The 21,659-nt window shown below is 41.9% G+C and overlaps 1 protein-coding gene across 6 annotated transcripts in view; it reads left to right on the top strand.

The window, feature by feature from the left end:
- The first annotated feature begins 28 nt into the window (after positions 1-28).
- Positions 29-21,659, top strand: part of ADCY10 (adenylate cyclase 10) — a 95,420-nt gene continuing 73,789 nt past the window's right edge. For 2 of the 6 annotated variants that reach the window (XM_073899951.1, XM_025878085.2), the window contains exons 1-9: positions 29-3,019; positions 9,753-9,958; positions 10,627-10,731; positions 11,511-11,549; positions 11,742-11,885; positions 12,806-13,011; positions 14,691-14,787; positions 18,915-19,003; positions 21,406-21,597. In XM_073899951.1, the coding sequence (XP_073756052.1) occupies positions 9,811-9,958; positions 10,627-10,731; positions 11,511-11,549; positions 11,742-11,885; positions 12,806-13,011; positions 14,691-14,787; positions 18,915-19,003; positions 21,406-21,597 (1,020 nt within the window). In that variant the 5' untranslated portion in view covers positions 29-3,019; positions 9,753-9,810. Of the gene's footprint in view, positions 3,020-9,739; positions 9,959-10,626; positions 10,732-11,510; positions 11,550-11,741; positions 11,886-12,805; positions 13,012-14,690; positions 14,788-18,914; positions 19,004-21,192; positions 21,307-21,405; positions 21,598-21,659 lie in introns of those variants that run through there. The other 4 variants (XM_073899950.1, XM_025878086.2, XM_073899952.1 and 1 more) reach the window with 4 other exon arrangements.

Raw genomic sequence — 21,659 nt, 5'->3', positions numbered from 1 at the left:
GTCTACCAGAGATGGTTGAAAGGTTAAATACTCTGTTGGATGGTGAAGGATGGTGAAGTTACCGGAAGTAAAAGGAAATCGAGCTAAAGAGAGTGAGAAGTGGGTAGTGGAATGGCTAGCCGTTCCTTTACAGCCACAAGGTAACAAAGGATCTCTTAAGTTTTTAAATTATATTCTGTAATTGATATAATGTGGCAGAAAAGGCTCTGGAGTCCTAAATTTGAATCCCAGCTCTGTGACTTATAATCTATGACTTTGGGCAGATTAAAGTGTCTGGTAGAGTACCCTGGACGTAAGTCAACTTTCTGAAAACATGGTGATCTTTGTCCATGTTACGAAGATAGACTGGACATAGATTACTCTGTGCTAGAAATAATTAGCAATCTATTTGATTGGAGCTCCTGTTTGAAGTACTGAGTTTTCTTCTAAAAATTCTAGTAGAGCTGGTCCTGGGTAGTAGAGGAATCAGCAAAGCAAGTTATTTCCAAGTTTGAAGAAGCAATGACAAAAGACCTTTTAAAATAATGTATTTGATCAGAATTTGGCAATTAGTGAAAACCTTGTGCTTTATCACTTACCCCTTCTCTTTAGTCCATCTTTGAGGAGGAAGGATTAGAGAATTTGATATAGGCAAAAGTGAAGAGGTCCTGAAGAGCCCAATTATTACTGCTTTCTTTGTATAAACCATGCTGTTAAATTAGTGTGGCATGTGTGAGCACACGTGTATTTCCTAGGGTTAAGCCTTTAGGAAAACCATCTATTATGAAATATGGCACAGACACAAAAAAGTTTATTAAAATGTTTATGTTGAACTGATGTTTCCCTTCCTTTTCATTAAAACCCGCTCTTTCCTATATGGGTTCTCCTAAGCCCCACTTGTCAGTCAAATTAATTGTAGCATTTAGATGCAATCACAATTCTCTTCCGTTTGGTCCTCAGAAGTTCCACTGATAGACCACCAGCTCATGCTTTCTTTATGCCCCGGAACTTCATCCATCCCATTATTGAATCTTAAAAATTAAATGACTCGAAAGAGTATCCAATCGAAAATTCTTGCCACTTGAAATGTCCACTGACCAGTCTCACAACTACTCTCAAAAACTGAGAAAGAATTTATATACCAGAAGTCCTTACTACCGGTGAGGTAGTACAAATGGTACTACCATTTGTCCATAAAAGTACAAATGGTACAAATCACTTGATTAGTTAAGTTGATTTCTTTATCAAAATTTCTAACCAGTCCTTACTGAAAATTTCATTAGGTAAATACTCAATGCCAGGTCTAATAGGCCTGGGTTTCAGCTCAACTCTGCTACATATTAACTGTGAGACCTTGTTAACCTTTGTCTCTGGGCTTTAGTATTTTCAAGAATAAAATGGGGATACGAGAGTATTTACTTAATAGGATTGTTGTAAAGATTAATTGAAATAATGTTTTAACTCAAAAAAAGAAATAATGTTTTAACTCAAGACCTGGTCGATGATTGGTGTAAAATTAAATAAATGTAGGAAGTTTTGGAAGATGATAAGCTTATTAATTGAAGGTAGACCTAAAAAATACTTTCTTAGAACAAAGTATACCTGGAAAGAGGGTGTACTGTGTTAACCTATTTGCACACCTTCTGGGGTAGTAACTCCTGGAACTCTTGAGGCCTTCACAGATTAAAGCAGAAAACAAGCTGCTTGGAGTGAGGGTCCAAAGGCGGGGTGGAGAATGCTCAATAAGAGATAAATTCTTTAACCTAATCTTTTTTGTGGTTTGGCCTTCATTTCAAAGAAGCACTCATCCGAGGTACATCAATGCTATCAATTCTCCATAGTAAACAAGTTGTCTTTTTTTTTAAGTTGTTCAAATGATGGTGAAAGGTTGAATCTTAACAAGGATTGACCTCAAAGCCCAGGTTCCTCTCCATAAAGCAAAATAGTTTCTACTGGAGCTTGTTTGTATAATGAAACAGAAATAGAAAGCACTGGTATTTAGATGGGTTTTCTCCCTAAGGGGTCTGTTTAATTATATGAAGTATGATTCTAATTATATTAAGACTGGTTTCCACAACTAGCATCAGAAAATTTTCTTGACAAAATAAAATGAATCTCTTTTCCTCCCTTAAGACAAATGTGTTTTATGACATTTTGAAACACACAGTAAATTTAATTATAGGGCTGGACTTTGCTTGAGAATGATTACTTGCTTTTTCAGTTCAACTTTTTTAAATTCAAGTTTTACATATGTGTCACTAAATGTTAATTGTAGTTGTGACATACGTAAGAACAGCTAGAAAATCAAAACGTGATTTAAGCTCTTAGAAAATATGCAACCCTCTTAAAACACATTTTGCCAGTGTCACATTGGATTGAGAAACCCAAATCCAGTGCCACATTGGATTGCAAGTTATCTTTGGAGTGAATTTTATTAGAAATGTGCACTTGCCCAATCAAAAAAGATGGGTATGTAATTCTTCAAACAAACATTTACCTCACAAAAATCCCTAAAGTTCTGAAAGCATAACTGATAAATTTCATAGTCCTGGTAAAAGCCATAATCATTATTGATCAAAATTGGGTGTTTGCTTATTCAGGAGATACGTGGCTTTAGGATAACCCTACTAACTATTGCCTAATTTCAGCCACCCTCTACGAGGTCAGAGAAGGAGTTATGAAAACTACTTTGGAGTCAGTCATATCAGTCTCCCAGACCCTTGCCCCACATGTCCGGATGGAGAACCTGAAACAACCAGTCCCTGTAGGAGATAGGCCACTGGGACTGGTGGGGGAGGGGAGGGCAGTGCCAGCCAATCAGAAGCATGGTCAGTCAGCGTGAAACAATGAGCTTCTGATGAGGGTGTGGCCTGGAAAACGGCTTTTAGACAAAACTGTCATTTTTATGGGCCATACACGGACATGGCACTTCTGTCTTCAGAATAATGTCACCCAGGCCCCTTTTCTGTTTTCTGTACTCCTGAAAGATCTAGTACCTGATCTAGGCTCTGGCTTTCCCTCAGCCTTGGAGAAAGACGAGGTATGTGGAGTCTCAGTAGGAAGAATGGTTGCAAAGGTAAAGGTGAGGTCAGCCCTCTGGGAAGAAGACAGGTATTGGAGCTTAGAGGAAAGTGGGAACTCCTTGGGCTAGGTATCCTAGGTAGGTGTAAATCTCTGTGTCAGTCTTTTAAGTGATGTTAGAAACTTGAAGTCTTTTTTTTTTTTAAAGATTTTATTTATTTATTTGAGAGAGAGAGAATGAGAGATAGAGAGCATGAGAGGGAAGAGGGTCAGAGGGAGAAGCAGACTCCCCGCCAAGCAGGGAGCCCGATGCGGGACTCGATCCCGGGACTCCAGGATCATGACCTGAGCCGAAGGCAGCCGTTCAACCAACTGAGCCACCCAGGCGCCCTAGAAATTTGAAGTCTTAAATGTTGCCTCATCTTATGTATCCTGGATGCTCTATTTTTCTGGCTTGCCATCTTTATTTACCTCTGTCCTGCAACTTCTCCCTTGATAAGCCTACTTTTTATTGGTCCTCAAATAGCAAATGCCTACCGTGTGAGGGGGGTTGTAGGAAGATGCTCTGGAGGAAACAAGGACATGTAGAATATGGTCTCTAAGACAAGAGTTTACAATTCACAGGAAGACATAAGCAGATCAATAGATAAGGATGTTTAAATAGAAAATAAGGCATGGGCATTCATAGACACTAAGTGTCCTCATAACTCAGAGGAAAAGTTGCCTTGGCTAGGGTGGCCTGGCAAGCTTTCCTGACACAACATTATCCCTTTAAGTTCAGAGTATCTCCTCTTTGGGCTCTTGTAAAACTTGATTTTACACAGTGGTAATAACTGGATAAAAGCTGAAATCTATTAGAAGTTTCTAGAAGAGCTATTCAGAGAAACCGTAATGGATATAATTGATCTTTAATTTCATTTTCATTTTTGGATACTGCTGAGTTTTAAGTAGAATAAACCCACACACTTCTTCCTTCTTTCAGGAAACTCTGTCTTGGTATATCTTTGGGGTTTTATCCGCTTACTTGGTCGTTCAGTCTTTCAGATATCCTCATTCCTCATTGCTTTCATGCACCCTCAGGGCCTGCTCTGTTCATGCTCTCTTCTTGACTGTGATTGAGTTGGCCAAATAATTGATGACACTACTATCAACATGCAATTTTAGGGCGCCTGGGTGGCTCAGTTGGTTGAGCGACTGCCTTCGGCTCAGGTCATGATCCAGGAGTCCCTGGATCGAGTCCCGCATCGGGCTCCCTGCTCGGCAGAGAGTCGGCTTCTCCCTCTGACCCTCCCCCCTCTCATGTGCTCTCTCTCTCTCTGTCTCTCTCATTCTCTCTGTCTCAAATAAATTAAAAAAAAATCTTTACAAAAAAACATGCAAAAAAAAGTACTCTAATATTAAATGCATCTTTTCTCTAGGTCATTAATATCCCCAAGGTGTCATAAAACATATACAAATGGGATGTAGCAAGGTGTGGTAGAAAGAATATGGATGTTCAGATCCCACCGACCTGGGCTTTCCAGCTGTGTGGCCTAAGGCAAATTAATCTCTTTGAACTTCAGTTTCTGTGTCTATAAAATGGGGGGGGTGGCTACCTCACAGTGCTGTTTTGAGGCAACCTATGTAAAATGCTTCACATAAAGAGGTCTCAATAAGTTGAAATGTGCCACAAAGTAAATATTAATCTACTCTTCTAAAATAGAAATTTTCTGTTGTCGTTTTATGAGTGTTCATAAGACAAACTCTCAGGTATTCTTTTTAGATATCTGGGCCTCTTCAGCTCATGGACAAATCATTTTCTTACTCTAGTTTCCCTCATACATTTGTCATCTTAGTGGCCAAATGCATCTACTTTCCCTGCCTAGTAGTCATAAACTTAAAAAAAAAAAAAACTGTCCAAGTTCTCAGATCACCTTATTTAAAACAATGGAATCTTAGCAATCATCTTTCCATTAAATGTAAGAATCACTACAACCTTGCAGGAAAGACACCTGTGGTGTGCCCTTCACGAGGAAATCCAGTGCTTCCCAGACTGCCCTGTTGGGGAGTTTACGTTGTTAAATTTGCCTCCCAGTGATTGCCAGCCATCAATCCTAGTTCCTCCTTTTGGAGCAACAAAAAATAAATCTAAACCACTTTCCACACAGTGTTCAAACTAAAGCAAGATGGTCTACACTGTGTGTTTGAGGAGGGTGTGGTATTTGCCAGAATTGACAGGCTGGAAGCAGGGTTGCTAGATAAGATATAATAACTGGGATATATTTATATTTAAAAATTGTTCATTGTTCATTTAAAATTTAAATTTAACTGGATGTCCTATATATTGTGCTTATTCTGGTAGTCTCACAAATGGTAGCCAAAGAAAAAATGGTTGAGAAGTCAGTGAGCACCGGCAGGAGAGGGAATAGAGCTCCAGTCCTGCTCAGTTCTCTTCAATTCTACCTCAGTTCTGTGGCTGCTTAGCACACCTGCACAAGCCTTTTTAGAGCATCCATGCCTGCAGAAACCGTACTATTAGGATCATCCATTCTTTGATAAACTGACCCCCTCTACTGAGGAAAAATCTCCAACCTGCCTTTACTCCTCAGCCCTCTTGTGAACTTTATTCTCAATTAGCCACACTCAATCCCTACCCGGGGGGTAGGGAAATAGTAGCAGGATTAGTATATGAAAAGCAGGGGTCTGCATTAGACTTTGCACAGGGACCTGTGTCTCCTTGTTCCTTCACAACTTTCACATTTCCAGATATTTGAAGATAACTAGCATTTCACCTGAATGTCATCATCTCATGACAACATTTCCAATCTCTCCCATCACTCATGTTCCATTGTTAGTAACCTTCAAATAAAGTGGGCAAAACTAAACCCAATGCTCTGGATCAGATTTGAACACTAATCTGATATACCTTAAGATGGCATCATATCCAAATGGCCAATAAGCATATGAAAAGGTGCTTAATTTCATTAGTACCACAAAGTTCCCCACAAGGGAAACAAAGCCACACATACCACCACTCACCTACCAAGATGGCTAAAATTTTGAAAGACTGACAATAGCAAGTGTTGGCCAGGAACAGAGCTTCTGAAGTCTGATATCTTGCTTGTATGGTATACATTGGTACAACCAGTTTGGAAGACTGGCAGGATCTACTCAAGTTCAATATATGTGTATCCTGTGACCCACCAACTCCACTCCTAAGTAGATGCCCAAGCAAAATGCACACGTGTTTACCAAAACACATGTACAAGAATGTTCTTAGCAGCATTATTTCTAATAGCCTAAAACTGGGAACAACAAATAGGTCAATAGTACAATGGATAAATATTTGTGGTATAATCAGCTGGTGGAATACTAGATAGCACCGAAAAGGAATGTTCTTGATAAACATACAACACGGATGAATATCACAAACATATGAGAAAAACGAAAGTATATAGTATGATTCCATTTATGTCAAGTTTAAAAACATAGGTAAAGATAACATGTGGTGTTAGCAATAAGGAGAAGGGGTTACCTTTGGGAAAAAGTGTGGGGGGGGTGGCGTGCCTGGGCCATGACATGAAAGGAGCTTCTATAGTCCTGGTAGTGTCCTCTTTCTTGATATCAGTAGGAATTACATGGATTGTTCACTTTATAATAATTCATAAAGCTATAAACTTATGAATTGTTCTTTTTCCTGCATGTTATGCTTTAATAAAAGTGTTTTTTAAAAGACAACATGGAATTTGCAGTAAATCTAGTTTTTCACACCATATGCTGATGCATTTGATTTCGTTAAAATTCTACATATAGCACTTTGCCTTTGTTCTTCTGAAATTTTATTATTATTTCAGTCAATTAAGATATTTTAAGATCCTGGGGCGCCTGGGTGGCTCAGTCGGTTAAGCGTCTGCCTTCAGCTCAGGTCATGATCCTGGACTCACAGGATCAAGCCCCATGTTGGGCTCCCTGCTCAGTGGGGAGTCTGCTTTTCTCTCTCCCGCTGCCCCTCCCCCTGCTAATGTTTTCTCACTCGCTCATTCTCTCTCAAATAAATAAAATCTTAAAAAAAAAAAAAGATTTTAAGATCCTGGAGCGTCTGGGTGGCTCAGTCGGTTAAGCGTCTGCCCTTAGCTCAAATCAAGATCCCAGGATCCTGGGATCAAGCCCCACATCAGGCTCCCTACTGAGTGGGGAGCCTGCTTCTCCCTCTCCTCTGCTGCTCCCCCTGCTTGTACTCTCTCTCTTTCTCAAATAAATAAAATCTTTTTTTAAAAAAAAGATATTTTAAGATCCTGATTCTGTCATTCAGTACATTGGCTCTCTTTACAATTACATCTTTAAGTCCTCTAGCATGCCCATAGAGGCTTCCCTCTGAGTGGATGATAGAACACGAATCCGTATCCTTTAGGTAAGATTGTTAACAATGTTAACAGATAACCATGTTTTTATCACCTATAATTTTGTGTCTTACCCATTAGGTTGTGAGAAATTTGGCTAAATGCGTTGTTAAAGTCAAGATATACTTTACAGCATTCTCTTGATTTAGAAATTTAATAATTTCAAAAAAGTTAATAACTTTGCTCTTGCCTCTGAATCTATTTTAACTCCTTTTAATCACCTCTTGCTGATCTAAGTGCTCACATTTCAGCAAATATTTGAATTTTCACAAATATTCCAGCTCTGCCTCCCACTGCACACAAGGTAGAATTGCACTTTCACACTTATTTGAAATTGTGTTCACATAATTTTCTTTGGCCAATGTCATGTGAGTAGAAGAGAAATATGTCACTTTTGGGAGGACACTTTAAGAATGAGTCGGCCCCATCAAGTCCTTGTCTTGCTAGCCAGAATGTCCCAGCCTGGATCCCAAAGTGAAGGCAATAATAGAGCAAAACCTCAGACAATCTACAAGAGATATGTAGCACAAGTAAGAAATGAACAGGAAATAAGCCTTTGTTATTTCAAGCCACTATCATTTTGGGGTATTTGTTTATGAAGCAAACCCAGCTTATACTGACTGAAACATATTTACCAGTCTGTGTTTTCTGTAGCCTCATCTTTTGAAATTCAGAAAAGAATGTGACCATCTCCAGTTTTCCAGCTCCTCTTTTGTTCTCAAGATTACATCTGTCCATTCCTTCAGTATCTGTGTATATAGGTTATCTGGGGCTGACTACTTGAATTTGTTTAAAGTGACTTGGTGCTTTATCACTACCTTCTAAGCTTGGAGTTTAATTCTTTCTTAGCAATATTTGTTATACTTTTCATAGTAAAGAAGGCAGAAACTTTGTCCTTATTTCTCTTTTAATAATTTCCTTGATTTTAATAAAGCCTATAACTCCCTCTAAGTTTTCTTAACTTCAGCATTTTTCCTAAGTCTCAGCTTATTCTGGGAATTCAGTCTTCTCCCACCCTTCCTATAAGTCATATAACACTTATCAAATTCACTATCTGAAATTATTTATTTGATTTACATGTTCTCTATTAACTGTTCCTAGTACATGCTGCGGTTTTAATTGAGTTTTTGAATGCCGCCCCACCTTTTTTTTAACCTTGGGTACATGTCTCTCTATCTTTTGTTCACTTCTTAATATTTGAGTTTGCCAGGGCTTTTCCTTTTAAAGGTTATTCAATACCTAATATAAAGTACTCAATTTTAGAGGTTTCTATACATTTTAGAGTTTGCTAAATATACTAATGTTTTCCCTTGTTTTGTTTTGTTTTTTAATGTTTTTCTTAAGTCTATGATACATGTTAACTATCTCACTTTTTCCTTCCAATGCTCTCACATACCCCACTATGACCTGTGTCTGATTGAAATTACTAACCAGTTTCTCCCTGATGGTCAGGAACAGTTCCTTTAAAAAAAAAAAAAAAAAAACTCTCTTATTATCTGTATCACTTATTCCAGGAACTTGGATTGCTCTGAAAATGTTGGGTATGCTATTTCTGTTCACAGTGATAGAGCACGATTTTTACAACACTCAAGCATGGACATTTAATTGACCCCAATAAGCTTAAACGAAGGCCTTAGGAAATTCTGGTTTTCTTAGAACTAACTGGGCAATAAATTAAAGTTTCAACATTTCCCTTTTAACTTACAGTTTAAAGCCTGGCACGTGTGCGCACGCGCACGCGCGCGCGCGCGCACACACACACACACACACACACACACACACACACCCCTTTGAATGCGTTCCCTCTTGTAATTTAAGACTGTACCTTAATACGCTTAGTCTCCTGCTTGTATGTGATACTACTTTGCTTCTCATCTTTATATAAACATTCACCCACATAAACTCACATCTACACTTTTTTTTTTAATTTTCAAAAAGAAAGAACAGGTGAGAGAGGGAGAGAGGAGGATGAACCATGAGGACAGAAGGCCAAGGAGCATAGACTGAGCGAACAGGGCCACTGGCCTTTCTTCAACAGGACTTGTATCCTGAGGGCTCATCCCTTCACGAAAATGGATGGACTCATTCAGCTACTCTCTTTTCACTCCATTCCATTTGTAATGGTGCTCATATATGTCACAGCTGTTGAGGGTTGAAGGCCCAGCTTATGAGGGGGCCTCCATATAGAAAAGTGGCCCTTTTCAAGTGTGACTCAACACTTCAGGCATTATCACCACTCAGTCACTTAAATTAGTAGTCCACAGTTTAGAACAAAGCAAGGGGAGAAAAAGAAATAGGAAAGTGAGTAAATGAATATAAGTCAGATTTCCAAAAAAAAGTCAGATTTTCTCCATTCTCAGCTTTTCTTTGTAGAAGATCTATTTGGGGACTATTTGCTGTGACCATAAATTCCTGAACATTTGCCTTGAACATGAGCACTCGAAGAGAAGAATCACAGGACCGGGCCATCGTCAGAATTGCAGCTCATCTACCAGACCTCATTGTCTATGGAGACTTCTCTCCAGAGCGACCCTCTGTGGATTATTTTGATGGGGTCCTGATGTTTGTTGATATTTCAGGCAAGCACAGAGGGAATCTTCCATGTGGGTGAACTCACAGAGCTTGATTGCAGAGTGGGGTGCCATTTTTGAGCTTTTGTGCTATTACAGCAGATATTCCTATGGAGAAAACAGGAGGGAGGAGGGATAGCCTGCGTACCTGGCCCTTTCATTCTTCCCTTCCCCAGCATGTCCAGTCATGGGCAAACATTTAAGATGCCCCAGTTCCAGGCCTGGAACTTTAGGCTCCATGTCCCTGCCCAACTTCACTGAGTCCAGCTCCCAAGCCCCACGCAATTCCAGGCAAACTTGACCTCAGGAAATGGTCTCCCCAGGTGTTATTTACATCTTAACAGTGAACTTGTCACCTCTTCAGACGTTTCCATTTTGTGTGTTTTCATTACCATGGAATGGAAGTTCTATACCAGTTAAAGGAATTCCAGTCATCCCTGTACAGGGTGAGGAAATTTGGAGGAAAGAGGTAGCTGGCATATTTCTTTGACCCCTAAAATAATAAGCATAGATAGGGGAGGCTGCATGTTTGACACTTGACCAGCTGAAGATCATGGAGAAGAAATCTTGCGGGTTCTTAAATGTTAGGGCTCAGGGCTCTCTAGTGAGTTCCTCTTTTCCTGGCTCTGTTTGGTTCCTCCAAGCAGCCAAGGAAATGAGGTGGACATTTATTACAGGTTTTACTGCAATGACTGAGCAGTTCAGCACAGCCATGTACATGGACCGAGGGGCTGAGCAGTTGGTGGAGATCCTCAACCACTACATCAGTGCAATAGTGGAGAGTAAGTGTCCCCATGGGTTTCTGACTTAAGTATGTTTCATTGACTGTTTTCCCGTATTTTTTGGTTATAACCTGACAGAGTGCTATCTTTGTTTTCCTCATGAAATGTGTAAGAAACCAGTCTTTTTTGAAATACGATACAGTGCAAGTAAAGGAATGTAATCACATCTCACTAATACAAACTATTTGAGGGAAAGAGTGTTTTGTACCAGTTAAAAGATTGAATTAGAGATTACCTTTAAAGAATTTTAGTTATATTTGATGACTCAAAAAAGTGACCATTAACATAACCCAAATGTAGTCATTAAGAGAATGCTGTATGAAGGCTCATTCACAGAAACAGAGCATGTACATCACCTAGTTCAATGTGTGCCTTCTACAGTTGAGGAAACACAGTCCAATGGGTATAAGTGACATGTCTGAGACATCTTTAGTATAAGTTTATTCTCTGAATTGTTGTTCTCTTGACTGATTTTCCATTCCATGGATGAAGAATGAATTTCTCATTAGCTTTAAGAAATTGGAGTTTGGGGCGCCTGGGTGGCTCAGTTGGTTAAGTGACTGCCTTCGGCTCAGGTCATGATCCTGGAGTCCCAGGATCGAGTCCCACATCGGGCTCCCTGCTCAGCAGGGAGTCTGCTTCTCCCCCTGACTCTCTTCCCTCTCGTGCTCTCTGTCTCTCATTCTCTCTCTCTCAAATAAATAAATAAAATCTTTGAAAAAGTTATTTAAAAAAAAGAAATTGGAGTTTGATTTACCTTATTTTCTTTTTTTTCTCAGAAGTGTTGATTTTTGGAGGAGACATCTTAAAATTTGCAGGTATGGGGGGCTCGCTGAGATGGGAGGGGTAAGGAAGGAGTGCCGAGGGGCCTGTGCTCCACCAGAGGCACCTTACTGAAAGCAGTGGTTGGCTTGAGGCATGTTTGAAGAGTAAGTGTCTATAGATTCCAGACAAAACAGACGGATCCCCAGAGCAGCTCAGAAGCCCTCCGGTGTGTCTGTCCCTTCAAGGTGATGCGCTGCTAGCCCTGTGGAAGGTGGAGCGAAGGCAACTGAAAAACATTATCACAGTGGTAATTAAATGTAGCCTGGAGATCCATGGACTGTTTGAGACACAGGAGTCTGAAGAAGGCCTGGATGTCCGAGTCAAGATCGGTAAGCTCGGAGAAAAGAGAGATGCTCCAGCATTCTGGAAATGGGTCCCGACCCCTGAGGTATCTCTCTCCCTAAGAGAAAACACAGAATATAGTGGAACATAGTGGCTCAGCCTGCCCATCATGTCTTGAACTTCGGAATTAGACTAACCAGAAGGAGTTTTGGCTCCTTCAGTTACCAGTTAAGATTTGGGCTAATCCTAATATCTCCCTCGTAGGCTCTTACAAAATGTGAGTTTAAGCAGTAAGTATAGTACCTGGCACATAGTAACCACTCCACAAATGAGTCTTTATTATTACTATTACTGCTATTATTGTCAGGTCTTGCTGCTGTCAGTCATTTGAAAGAACTGTGTATCACGCCGTAGTTCATTCGCTCATACGGTTTGTATATATGTTGTATTTTACAACATTCTATCTTCTGTTGCTCTGGTACCAAAACCTTCAGCTCTCAACTTGAAAACAGAGGGCACATTGTTGGGATGGGACCTACCCTTTTTCCCCAACCTTTTCCCCTCTGGCTTTTGCCTGAAATTCAACCCTAAGGGTTTCTTTTTAGTTAAAGCCTCAGTCTCTGATAAAACGCAAATCCTCTCCAGAAGGAATTACTGAAGTTGTTCTCTGTTGCTCTTAAGTACAAATAAATTGAAGAAAGGATTAAATAACTTTGGGGACTAAAAGGGCCATCTAGAGAGAGCAATGTCATAGAAAGGTGAAAGCTAGTAGCCGAGTTTCTAGCTCGAGAGAGAGAGGAGTTTTGGAAGGCCTGGGCCCACAGGGGCATCTTCCAACACACCTCTGTCAAGCTTCAAAAACTACATTCCCTCTGAGGTAGCGCAGTCACACCGAGATTCGGGCTGTTCCGAGAACCAGTGCTGCCGGGGACTAACCCAGAACTCCTGGTGCTTGCCTCCTTGCCAGCCCTGGCTGCAGGCCACATCACCATGTTGGTCTTTGGAGATGAAACACGCAGCTTCTTTCTGGTGATCGGGCAGGCAGTGGACGACGTGCGCCTGGCACAGAACATGGCGCAGATGAACGATGTCATTCTGTCCCCAAACTGCTGGCAGCTCTGTGACCGGAGCATGATCGAAATTGAGAGAATTCCAGATCAGAGAGCAGTCAAGGTAGGTGCCATGCTGCCGCTTGCAGAAAGGTCTGTCCGTCTGTGCCAGGGGTCCCCCTGTCAGGAAGCCGCTGGGAAGGCCCATGGCGTGCAGCTCCTGGGCTGGAGACTCGGGTGGGACAGCCTGAGTTAGACTTATAAGGCTTTAGTCCAGGAGCCAAGGCCGGGCATTCAAGAGGAGATGATTAGGCTTCCCTGTGCTCACTGAAGATGTGGACTTTGGGTATGGAGGTGTTTGGTGGAGCTAGGGCCCTTGCTTAAGGAAGAGGGAGGGTCTCCTGCCTATTCCCTAGGAGCAGAGGGCTGTCGTTTGAGGGCCGCCATCGGCCATCACTTTCACTACTCAACACCCTCCTAACTCAGGGCAAGGGATCACTAAGGGTGAAGATAGGAGGGGAGCAGGGGCAGCCATTCAGTGAGGGAAGACTTTCCCCACAGCCCTGCCTGGTAGCAAACACTGTGGTGAGGTTGAAGACTGACTATAAGCAGAACTGTCCTTTGGCTATGGCCAGTTAGAGAAACTGGACTTTGGGCATATGTAGCAGGGAGGAGAGCTCTGCCACCAGCTGAACCCGGAATGGACTGCACGGCCGACAGAGAGGCGGTGGAGACCTGGGTAGCTCCTGGTGGAGGCCAGAGGCCCTCCCACATTGTGCCTTAGTCTACCACCCTCACACCCGCCCACCACTCTCCCTGCAATGCTGCCCAGGCTACATGACCTAGCTGGCTAACAATTCCCTGTTCCCCATCTTCTTCAATCATTCCTTATACCTTTAGAAACTGTTTTAATTCTAATTAACTTTAGACTCACAGAAAAGTTCAAAATTAATACAGAGTCTCCATATTTCCCTTACTCAGCTTCCCTGAATGTTAACATCTTTCATAACCAGAGTGCAGTAGTCAAAACCAGACAATTAACATCGGTACAATACCATTCACTAATTAAAGGCCTTCTTTGGACTTCATCAGTTTCCTACTCAATATCTTCAGTGGAATGTTTCAGGATTCTATCCATGATCTCACATTGCATTTTGTTGTTATTTTTACTTAGTCTCCTGCAATCAATAGCAATTCTTGAGTTTTCCCTTGTCTTATTTGACCTTGATAAGAGTATTGACCATTTTGATGAATATCCCTCCATTTGGATTTGCCTGATACTTTCTCAGTATTGGACTAAGGTTATTTATATGGGGTGGGAGGCAAGAACACCACAGAACTGAGGTTGTATCATTCTGTGTGTCATACCATGGGGTTCCTAATCTTGGTATGAATCTTATTGCTGGTGATGCTCCTCCAACATTTTTGGGCATCAGCCCCCTTTGTCCTTTTATCCTTATAATATAAGAAAGAAATAATATATAGTTTAAGCAGGTTTTATTTACATTAAAATGTTATGAAGGAAAGAAAGAAGAAAGTTCTGAGTGGAAAAGTATGCAGGTGAGCCTCCTGGTGTGCCCTTGTGTATACACACTAAAGTCTGAGATCTTAAGGACTAATCAGAGATTTTTAATGTGATCACATCCAAATGAAAGATCTTTGTTGTGTAAGTATGCCAGTCTCTGTTTACCATGTCCTGGACATACAAAAGCATACTCCCTGCCCTTTCTGCTGAGAAATTCTATTCAAAGGACTGGTCAACCCTCAGAATAACCAAAACTTCTCTTTTTTTTCTTTATTTAGGTTAATTTCTTAAAACCACCTTCTACTTTTAACTTTGATGAATTTTTCACAAAGTGTATGACTTTCATGAATTATTACCCTTCTGGTGACCACAAAAGTAAGTACACTCCATGGACAAGAGCCTTTGCCTCTACCAGTGGTCAGTAGGGTCTTACCAACACCAAGGGCTCTATTATAAGTGGCAGGCCTCCTCAGTACAGCTCCCAGTCCTCAGCAGCACACAAAGGGGACCTCCTTCCCATTCCTCATGACAGTGATTCCAAGTACAACCCTCCCCAGGCCCTCCATCTCTGTTCTGGCAATGACTCTTCCCTCTTCCCTTCTAAACATGTGCAAGTCTGCCCCATGATGAAAGGAAAAATAAAACTTCTATGAACCCTACTTTCCCCTCCTAATTTTCACCACCAAAGTTCTCAGAAGAGTAATCTGTATGTCTGTGCCTCCTTCCTCTATCTTCTCATTTATTTATTCACCCAATAAACTTGGGTGAAAAGTGCATGTGCATCGGGGGGCAAGTGTTCACTTACTCTTCAGTCTTGAGCCCCTGACATCTAGGTTCTAGCCATTTCTCCTGTCTACTGAGACTGTTGAGGTCAAGGCCACCAATGACCATCAACTTGCCAAAGCAGGTGACCTCTCTTCAGGCCTCATCCTAGCTGGTTGGCCTTAGATTATTCTCTTTTTATGGACACAAGCTTCTCCTCTTTCCTTGGGTTCATGAATATTCTTTCTTAGTTTTGCTTTTACACCTTAAGCCACCAGTTTCCACTGCCTTTGCTTAGTCTCCTTCTCGTTCCTTAAATGTTGGTAATTCTAGGGACCTGTCCTTGACCCCTCTAGTCTTTCCTACTGACCTCTTGGAGATCCAGTCTATTCATCCATGCTTGACATTCCTAGGACTCCCAGCAGACTGGGACTAGAATGAGGAAAGAAGGAGCCTAGGGCACGAAATTTAAGGAGGCACTATTCATGGTCTTGCAAGTTGCTTGCTTCACATAAGATCCAGCCCTGCTTGCCAGAATTCAGCCCAGACTTTTTGTCATGATTTCTAGACTCATAAAAAAAAACTGCCCATGGGTCATCTCTACTGGATGTCAAACAGGTACTCCAACATTAACGTGTTGTTAAAAAATTGTTAAAGACAATTTAAGTGATGCAAACAAACTCGAATGCTTCAAGAAGTGGACAGTCTCCTTTAAGAGACCTGCAAAATGAGGCAGAAGACAAGCAGCTTTTTATAAGATGTACAACAAACAAGGAAGCAGCAAATAGAAAATATCCAACTGCCTGGGGCCGCACAGTCAACCTTGTTTGGGCTGAGAACACGGAGAATTGGCTTGGCATTTGGGGATTGGCTGGCTAGATATACTGCATTTCTGGTCAAGTGGGGCATTTCCAGGGACATGACAGTTCCAGAAGTTTCGGTTTGCTGACGTGGCACCACAGGCGTGGGCCTAGAAATTGATTTCAACAATGTCTAAACTCAGCTACTTGCCTTTCTCCTGCAATTGTTTCTTCCTCCACACTAGAAACTTCAGAAGCATTTTTGAATCATTCTCCTTCCTCGTCATCTAAGTACAGGTCTTACATATTTCGAACATTACAAAGAGTAGATTATACTGTTACTAAGCTGTAGTATGTAATGGGGCAGGAGGTGGAGCAGGAGGGAAACTGTTGTAGAATTGACCAGGAAAGGCCAAGAACCCAATAGCTCCAGAGATGTAGAAGGTCCAGTGACACTCCTTGGGCTCTACAGGTAGACCTTACTGGTGCCTTCAATATAGGGCCTCTTCAGGCCTTACTTTGGGCACTACAGTATCACAATGCAATCCTGATGCTAAGTACCTGGAGTTAGCACAGATTTCATAGGTTAAATTCTCTCCAAGACACCCCACCCCCCCCAACGACGCCGCTGCAACTTCAGATACCAGCAGCAAGCTCTGGGATTACCAGGCCACCTGTACTTCTGACCAACTGTCTATAAATCTAGGGGTTGCCCCAGTGCTCCCAATAATTTACTAGAATGACACAGATCTTCGGGAGATGCTGTGTTCATGATTTTAGTTTTATTTTAAAGGATACAAATCAAGAGACACTTAGGGTAAAGTGTGGAGAGTCTCAAACATGAAGCTTCTGTGTCCTCAGGGCACATCACCCTTCCTGCACATTGCTGTATGATTACCAACAAAAACAGTTCATCCTGGCTTTGGGGTGTTCGGTTTTTATTGGGGTTTTATGTTATTTTAAGATTTTTTATTTATTTATTTGACAGAGACACAGCGAGAGAGGGAACACAAGCAAGGGGAGTGGGAAAGGGAGATGCAGGCTTCCTGCTGAGCAGGGAGCCGGATGTGGGGCTTGTTCCCAGGACTCTGGGATCATAACCTGAGCTGAAGGGAGCCACCCAACCGATTGAGCCACCCAGGCGCCTCTTATTGGGGTTTTATTAAGTAGGCATGATTGATTGAATCATTGGCCATGTGATTAAATTCAATCTTCAGCCCCCTTGCCCTCCTCAGAGGTCGGAAGTCAGGCTCATATCACATGGCTCAAAGCCCCAACCCTCTAATCACAGGGTTGGTGTTTTTCAGCACAACTGGCCCCATCCTGAGACCTCATTAGCATAAATTCAGCTGTGGTCCAAAGGGCCTACCATGAAGAACAAAGACAATCCCATTATTTGAGAAATTCCAAAGATTCAGAAGTTACTTCCCAGGTACCAGGAACAAGGACCAGCCAGATTCTTTATTTCACTAGAGGCACACATACGTCTCCATAACATCGCCACGACAGTAGCCTAGACCTCTATAATTCCTGCTCCCTTGCCTCTCTCCGGTCTGTTCCATATCATTTCTTCTTCCTGTTTTTTAAAGATTTATTTATTTATTTGAGAGAGTGGTGGGGGGAGGGGCCGCGGGAGAGAATCTTCAGGCGGACTCCCTGCTGAGCACAGAGCCCTGCGCAGGGCTTGATCTCACAACCCAGGAGATCACGACCTGAGCTGAAAACCAAGAGGTAGGACGCTTACCTGACTGAGCCACCCAGGCGCCCCCATGTCATTTCTTCTTCCTCTCCAGTACTCATACGGGATTCCAGCCAGGCTAGCATCTTCACCAGTCCTTTAACACACTGTGCCCGTTCTTGACTTTCACCGACATGGTCCCTCTGCCAGGCATGCTCTCCTCAATCCTTCTAGAAATATGCCAGAAGTCATTCAAGATCCGGTAAAATTCTCTAGTTCTCCTGTGAACCCCCTTCTGATTAAACCACCTCATATTGATCACTTCTTCCTCTTTATAATCTATTAGCCCATTTGAGCTTTTCTTTTTCTATTTAACTTTTCCACGCATAGTGCATGTGGAAGTCCAATGAGTGAGTGCCTCCAGGAAAAAGCCTAAGCTTCCTGATGACTTTTTTTATTCCCATGTAGTGCATGGTATTTTGAATATACTAGCCTTTGAATATACTCAATAAATGGTTTAAATTGAATTCGCTTCTTAATTTATATCCTTTTCAGACTCCATTTTAATTTTTCTTCTCATCTTTTTCTGCGCTATTATTATTCTCTTCCGTGCTGAAAACCTATCGCCACTTTTTCTGCCTTGTTTTTTTATTTTTTTTGAGCTCATTCCTTCCACCTCCTATTAGTCTATTCTAGAGTATGGAACTGTCAACCATCGTGGTGAAGGGATCCATAGAGACTATGAAACCCCACTGAGTTTTTTTTTCCAGATGAGGAAATGGGGGACCACCAGGGCAGTGAGGTGACTTGTCCAGGGTCACACAATGAGTTGGTATCAAACTGGGGATGAGAAGCCCGGAGATCAGAAGTCTCCTGAATCTTACCCAAGCTGCTCTTTCACCTCTGTCGTCCCATTCATTCTGTCTTCCTTTTCTGTTGTCATCCTTGCATCTGTCCATTCACATCCCCTGTGGCAATTGCTTTAGCTCAAGTCTGGAAGTAAAAGTCTCCCCAAGTTCTGAAGCGTGATGACAAGTATAACAGGGTTTTGATCTCCATGCCACCGAATTCTGAAACCTGCAACTTCATAGAACTTCTCATTGGACTTCCTTTGGTTCTCTTTGGCCACGAGGTGTCCCAGAGTCCCCTGACTGGACTGCGAAGACCACCACCCAAGGGAACGGGGACTGGGAGACTCCTATCTCTAGCTCTGCAGAACCATGCTTCCTTTTCTGATCCTGCCCCTCCTTCTGCTCTCTTAGACCTCCTGAGGCTTGCATGCATGCTGGAGTCTGACCCTGAGCTGGAGTTGTCCCTACAAAAGTATGTGATGGAAAGCATATTGAAGCAGGTATTTGCACAGTTGGATTTATTGGCTTTTATTATCAGGGATCTTGGACATCAGGAAAGATCGAGAAAACCAGTAGCTAGTAAAATGTTTCATTGAACTAAAAAGAGATGGGGCTGACGTTCTCCATGTGTAGGTGACTACAAAATGTGTTCTTCAAATCAGGATGTTTTTAAGAGTTAAAGGAGGCATTATTCATAATTACGCTCTGACAACAGGCATAAACCAGGACTGTGTGTTTTATACAACTGGGCAAATGGGAAGTTTTTTCCCCAAGCAAACAAGAACATGAGTATACCCCACATAGTCAAAAGATCCCAAGTGAATTAACATTGCTACACTGTCTCTCTAAGTCACTCACCTTAGATCTGGAGCTTTGGGAGTTAACAATAAAGACAATTAGAATGCCCAGAACTACCTCCTCCACCCCCTAAAATTTTCCCTTTTTATTCGCTTAGATCTAGGCTTTCTTAAATGTATTAATTCATGTGAATCTCAGCACTCACCATATGCCAGGCATTCTGCTCTCATGTATTTATTCTTCACAATTCTTGCTAGATAGCTTTATCCCCATTTTATATGTGAGAAAACAAAGACCCAGAAGGATACCAGGAACTTTTCTGAGGTTATAAAGTAAGAGATGTAGCTAGGATTTGAACCTTGTTCTGTCTGAATCCTACATTATTTTTTGCACAGGCTGAACACCTTCCTAATATATGCATGTTTTAATCTTTAATTCCATCAAAATGCAGTTGTGTCCTGGAGGACATCTTAGGCAAGCCTGAACAGTGGGCAGCTGCCTTCCCAGTGTGAGTTGAAGTGAAATCAGAACACACCCCTCCATCTTCAGCCCAATTTCAAAGGCCTACCTCCAGTACCTGCAATTGTTTGACCCCTCAAGATATGACACATTATGCTGCTTCAGCTGCAACCAGCCAAGAGCAAGGTTTACAGGAAGGGAATGCAAGATAGACTCCATGAGCCACCAAGAAAATTGTGGGTAGGAATGATGAACACCGGGTAAAGAGATACAGCTAAGGGGGCAGAAAGGAGGCAAAAGACAAACCTTTCACACAGTACCAAGACTGCCCCTAAAGAACAGAGATCCTCAGAGTTGCAGTGATTGCATTTTTTCAATCAAAGCTCAGGCCACACAGTCCGATGGAATAATTTTTAACTCATTTCTTTGCTAGATTTAATCTTTAATATTTATTTAATATTAATTTCTTATTTACTGATTTATTGGAGAAGTCAAAGAAAGTCATCACATTGATTAGTTAGAGATTACTAAATCATCTTTTTTTTTAAAAGATTTTAATTCATTTATATGAGAGAGAGAGAGAGAGAGAGAGCACAAGGCGGGGGAGGGGGAGAGAGAGAAGCGGACTCCCAGCTGAGCAAGAAGCCCGACATAGGGCTCGATCCCAAGACCCTGGGATCATGACCCTAGCTGAAGGCAGACACTTAACTGACTGAGCCACCCAGCCGCCCCTATTAAATCATCTTTTATGAAAAGAATAAAATTACCTGAAACCAGGACAGTCCCAGCCAGTTAGGAAGCAGCATGACTACAGAATTCCCTATGACAATTCCCTCTTTTGTCTAGAAGATATGTTTTATATTGTCAATGGAGAATCTGATACTTTTGTGCTATTTGGAGAGAAAATGAAATGATTTTCCCCCATTGGTTTGCTTTGCACTTAATTTAACAAAATTCAAGAATGATGAGAGGCAGGCATGATTTGGGAACGTGCTTCTTTCCTTTCCCTGGGCCTGTTGTGGGCGGGGTGGAGAGAAGAGGGGAGCAGAATGAAATATACCACCCGAGGACGCAGGTGCAAGTCCTAAATGGAATATTGGCCTAGGAGCCTGGAGATACGGGTTCTGTGCGACTCTGGGAAACTTGTGTAATTGCTCCGTGTCTCAATTGCCTAATCCTTGAAGTGGGGATAATAATGCTGATTTTATTTCATTTGAAGGCAAAGTGGGATAGAATGTGAAAGTATTCTGGATGGTCCCAGGCTGTGAAAATATCAGGTTGGATTACATAACATGCTGTTCTTATCCCTAAATTGTAAGAGAGTCCAAAGGAACAGTACTTCTTTCTGTTATTGTCATGGCTCCCACTGGCACTAGGGAGCCAGCAGCTGGGGCAAGGGTGTGGTGTTCATGAGCAAGTATGAATGTTCACACTGGAAGAGATTTTGATAGCGCATTCCAATTCCATCTGCTGAGCTTTGGGCTGAATCTGCCATGTTGCACTTTGTACGTTCTGATAACTTCCGCTTTCTGGAGAACCTCAGAAGGTTAGTTTCCTCCCAGGGATAAGGTCATGGAGGTGGGGTTGTGACAAAAAATCCACTGCCAAGGACACATGCTAAGGAAAGCTGCTCTCGACTCCACAGATTGATGACAAACAGCTTCGGGGTTATTTGTCTGAGCTTCGCCCAGTGACGATTGTGTTTGTGAACCTGATGTTTAAGGACCAAGACAAGGCAGAAGTCATAGGCTCGGCCATCCAGGATGCCTGTGTGCACATCAATTCTGTCCTGAGGGTCTTCCGAGGCCAAATCAATAAAGTCTTCATGTTTGACAAGGTAAATATGAGCTCAGGGGTGGGAACCTACCAAGAATTTAAGGTTGGCACTCCCACCTATGG

The sequence above is a fragment of the Callorhinus ursinus genome, unplaced genomic scaffold (genome assembly GCF_003265705.2).
Source record: "Callorhinus ursinus isolate GAN/ISIS: 27379988/994484 unplaced genomic scaffold, GSC_fseal_2.0 scaffold13, whole genome shotgun sequence".
Classification (NCBI taxonomy): Eukaryota; Metazoa; Chordata; class Mammalia; order Carnivora; family Otariidae; genus Callorhinus; species Callorhinus ursinus.
The sequence above is the reverse complement of the archived record's forward strand: the minus strand, read 5'-3'. Positions and strand labels throughout refer to the sequence as shown.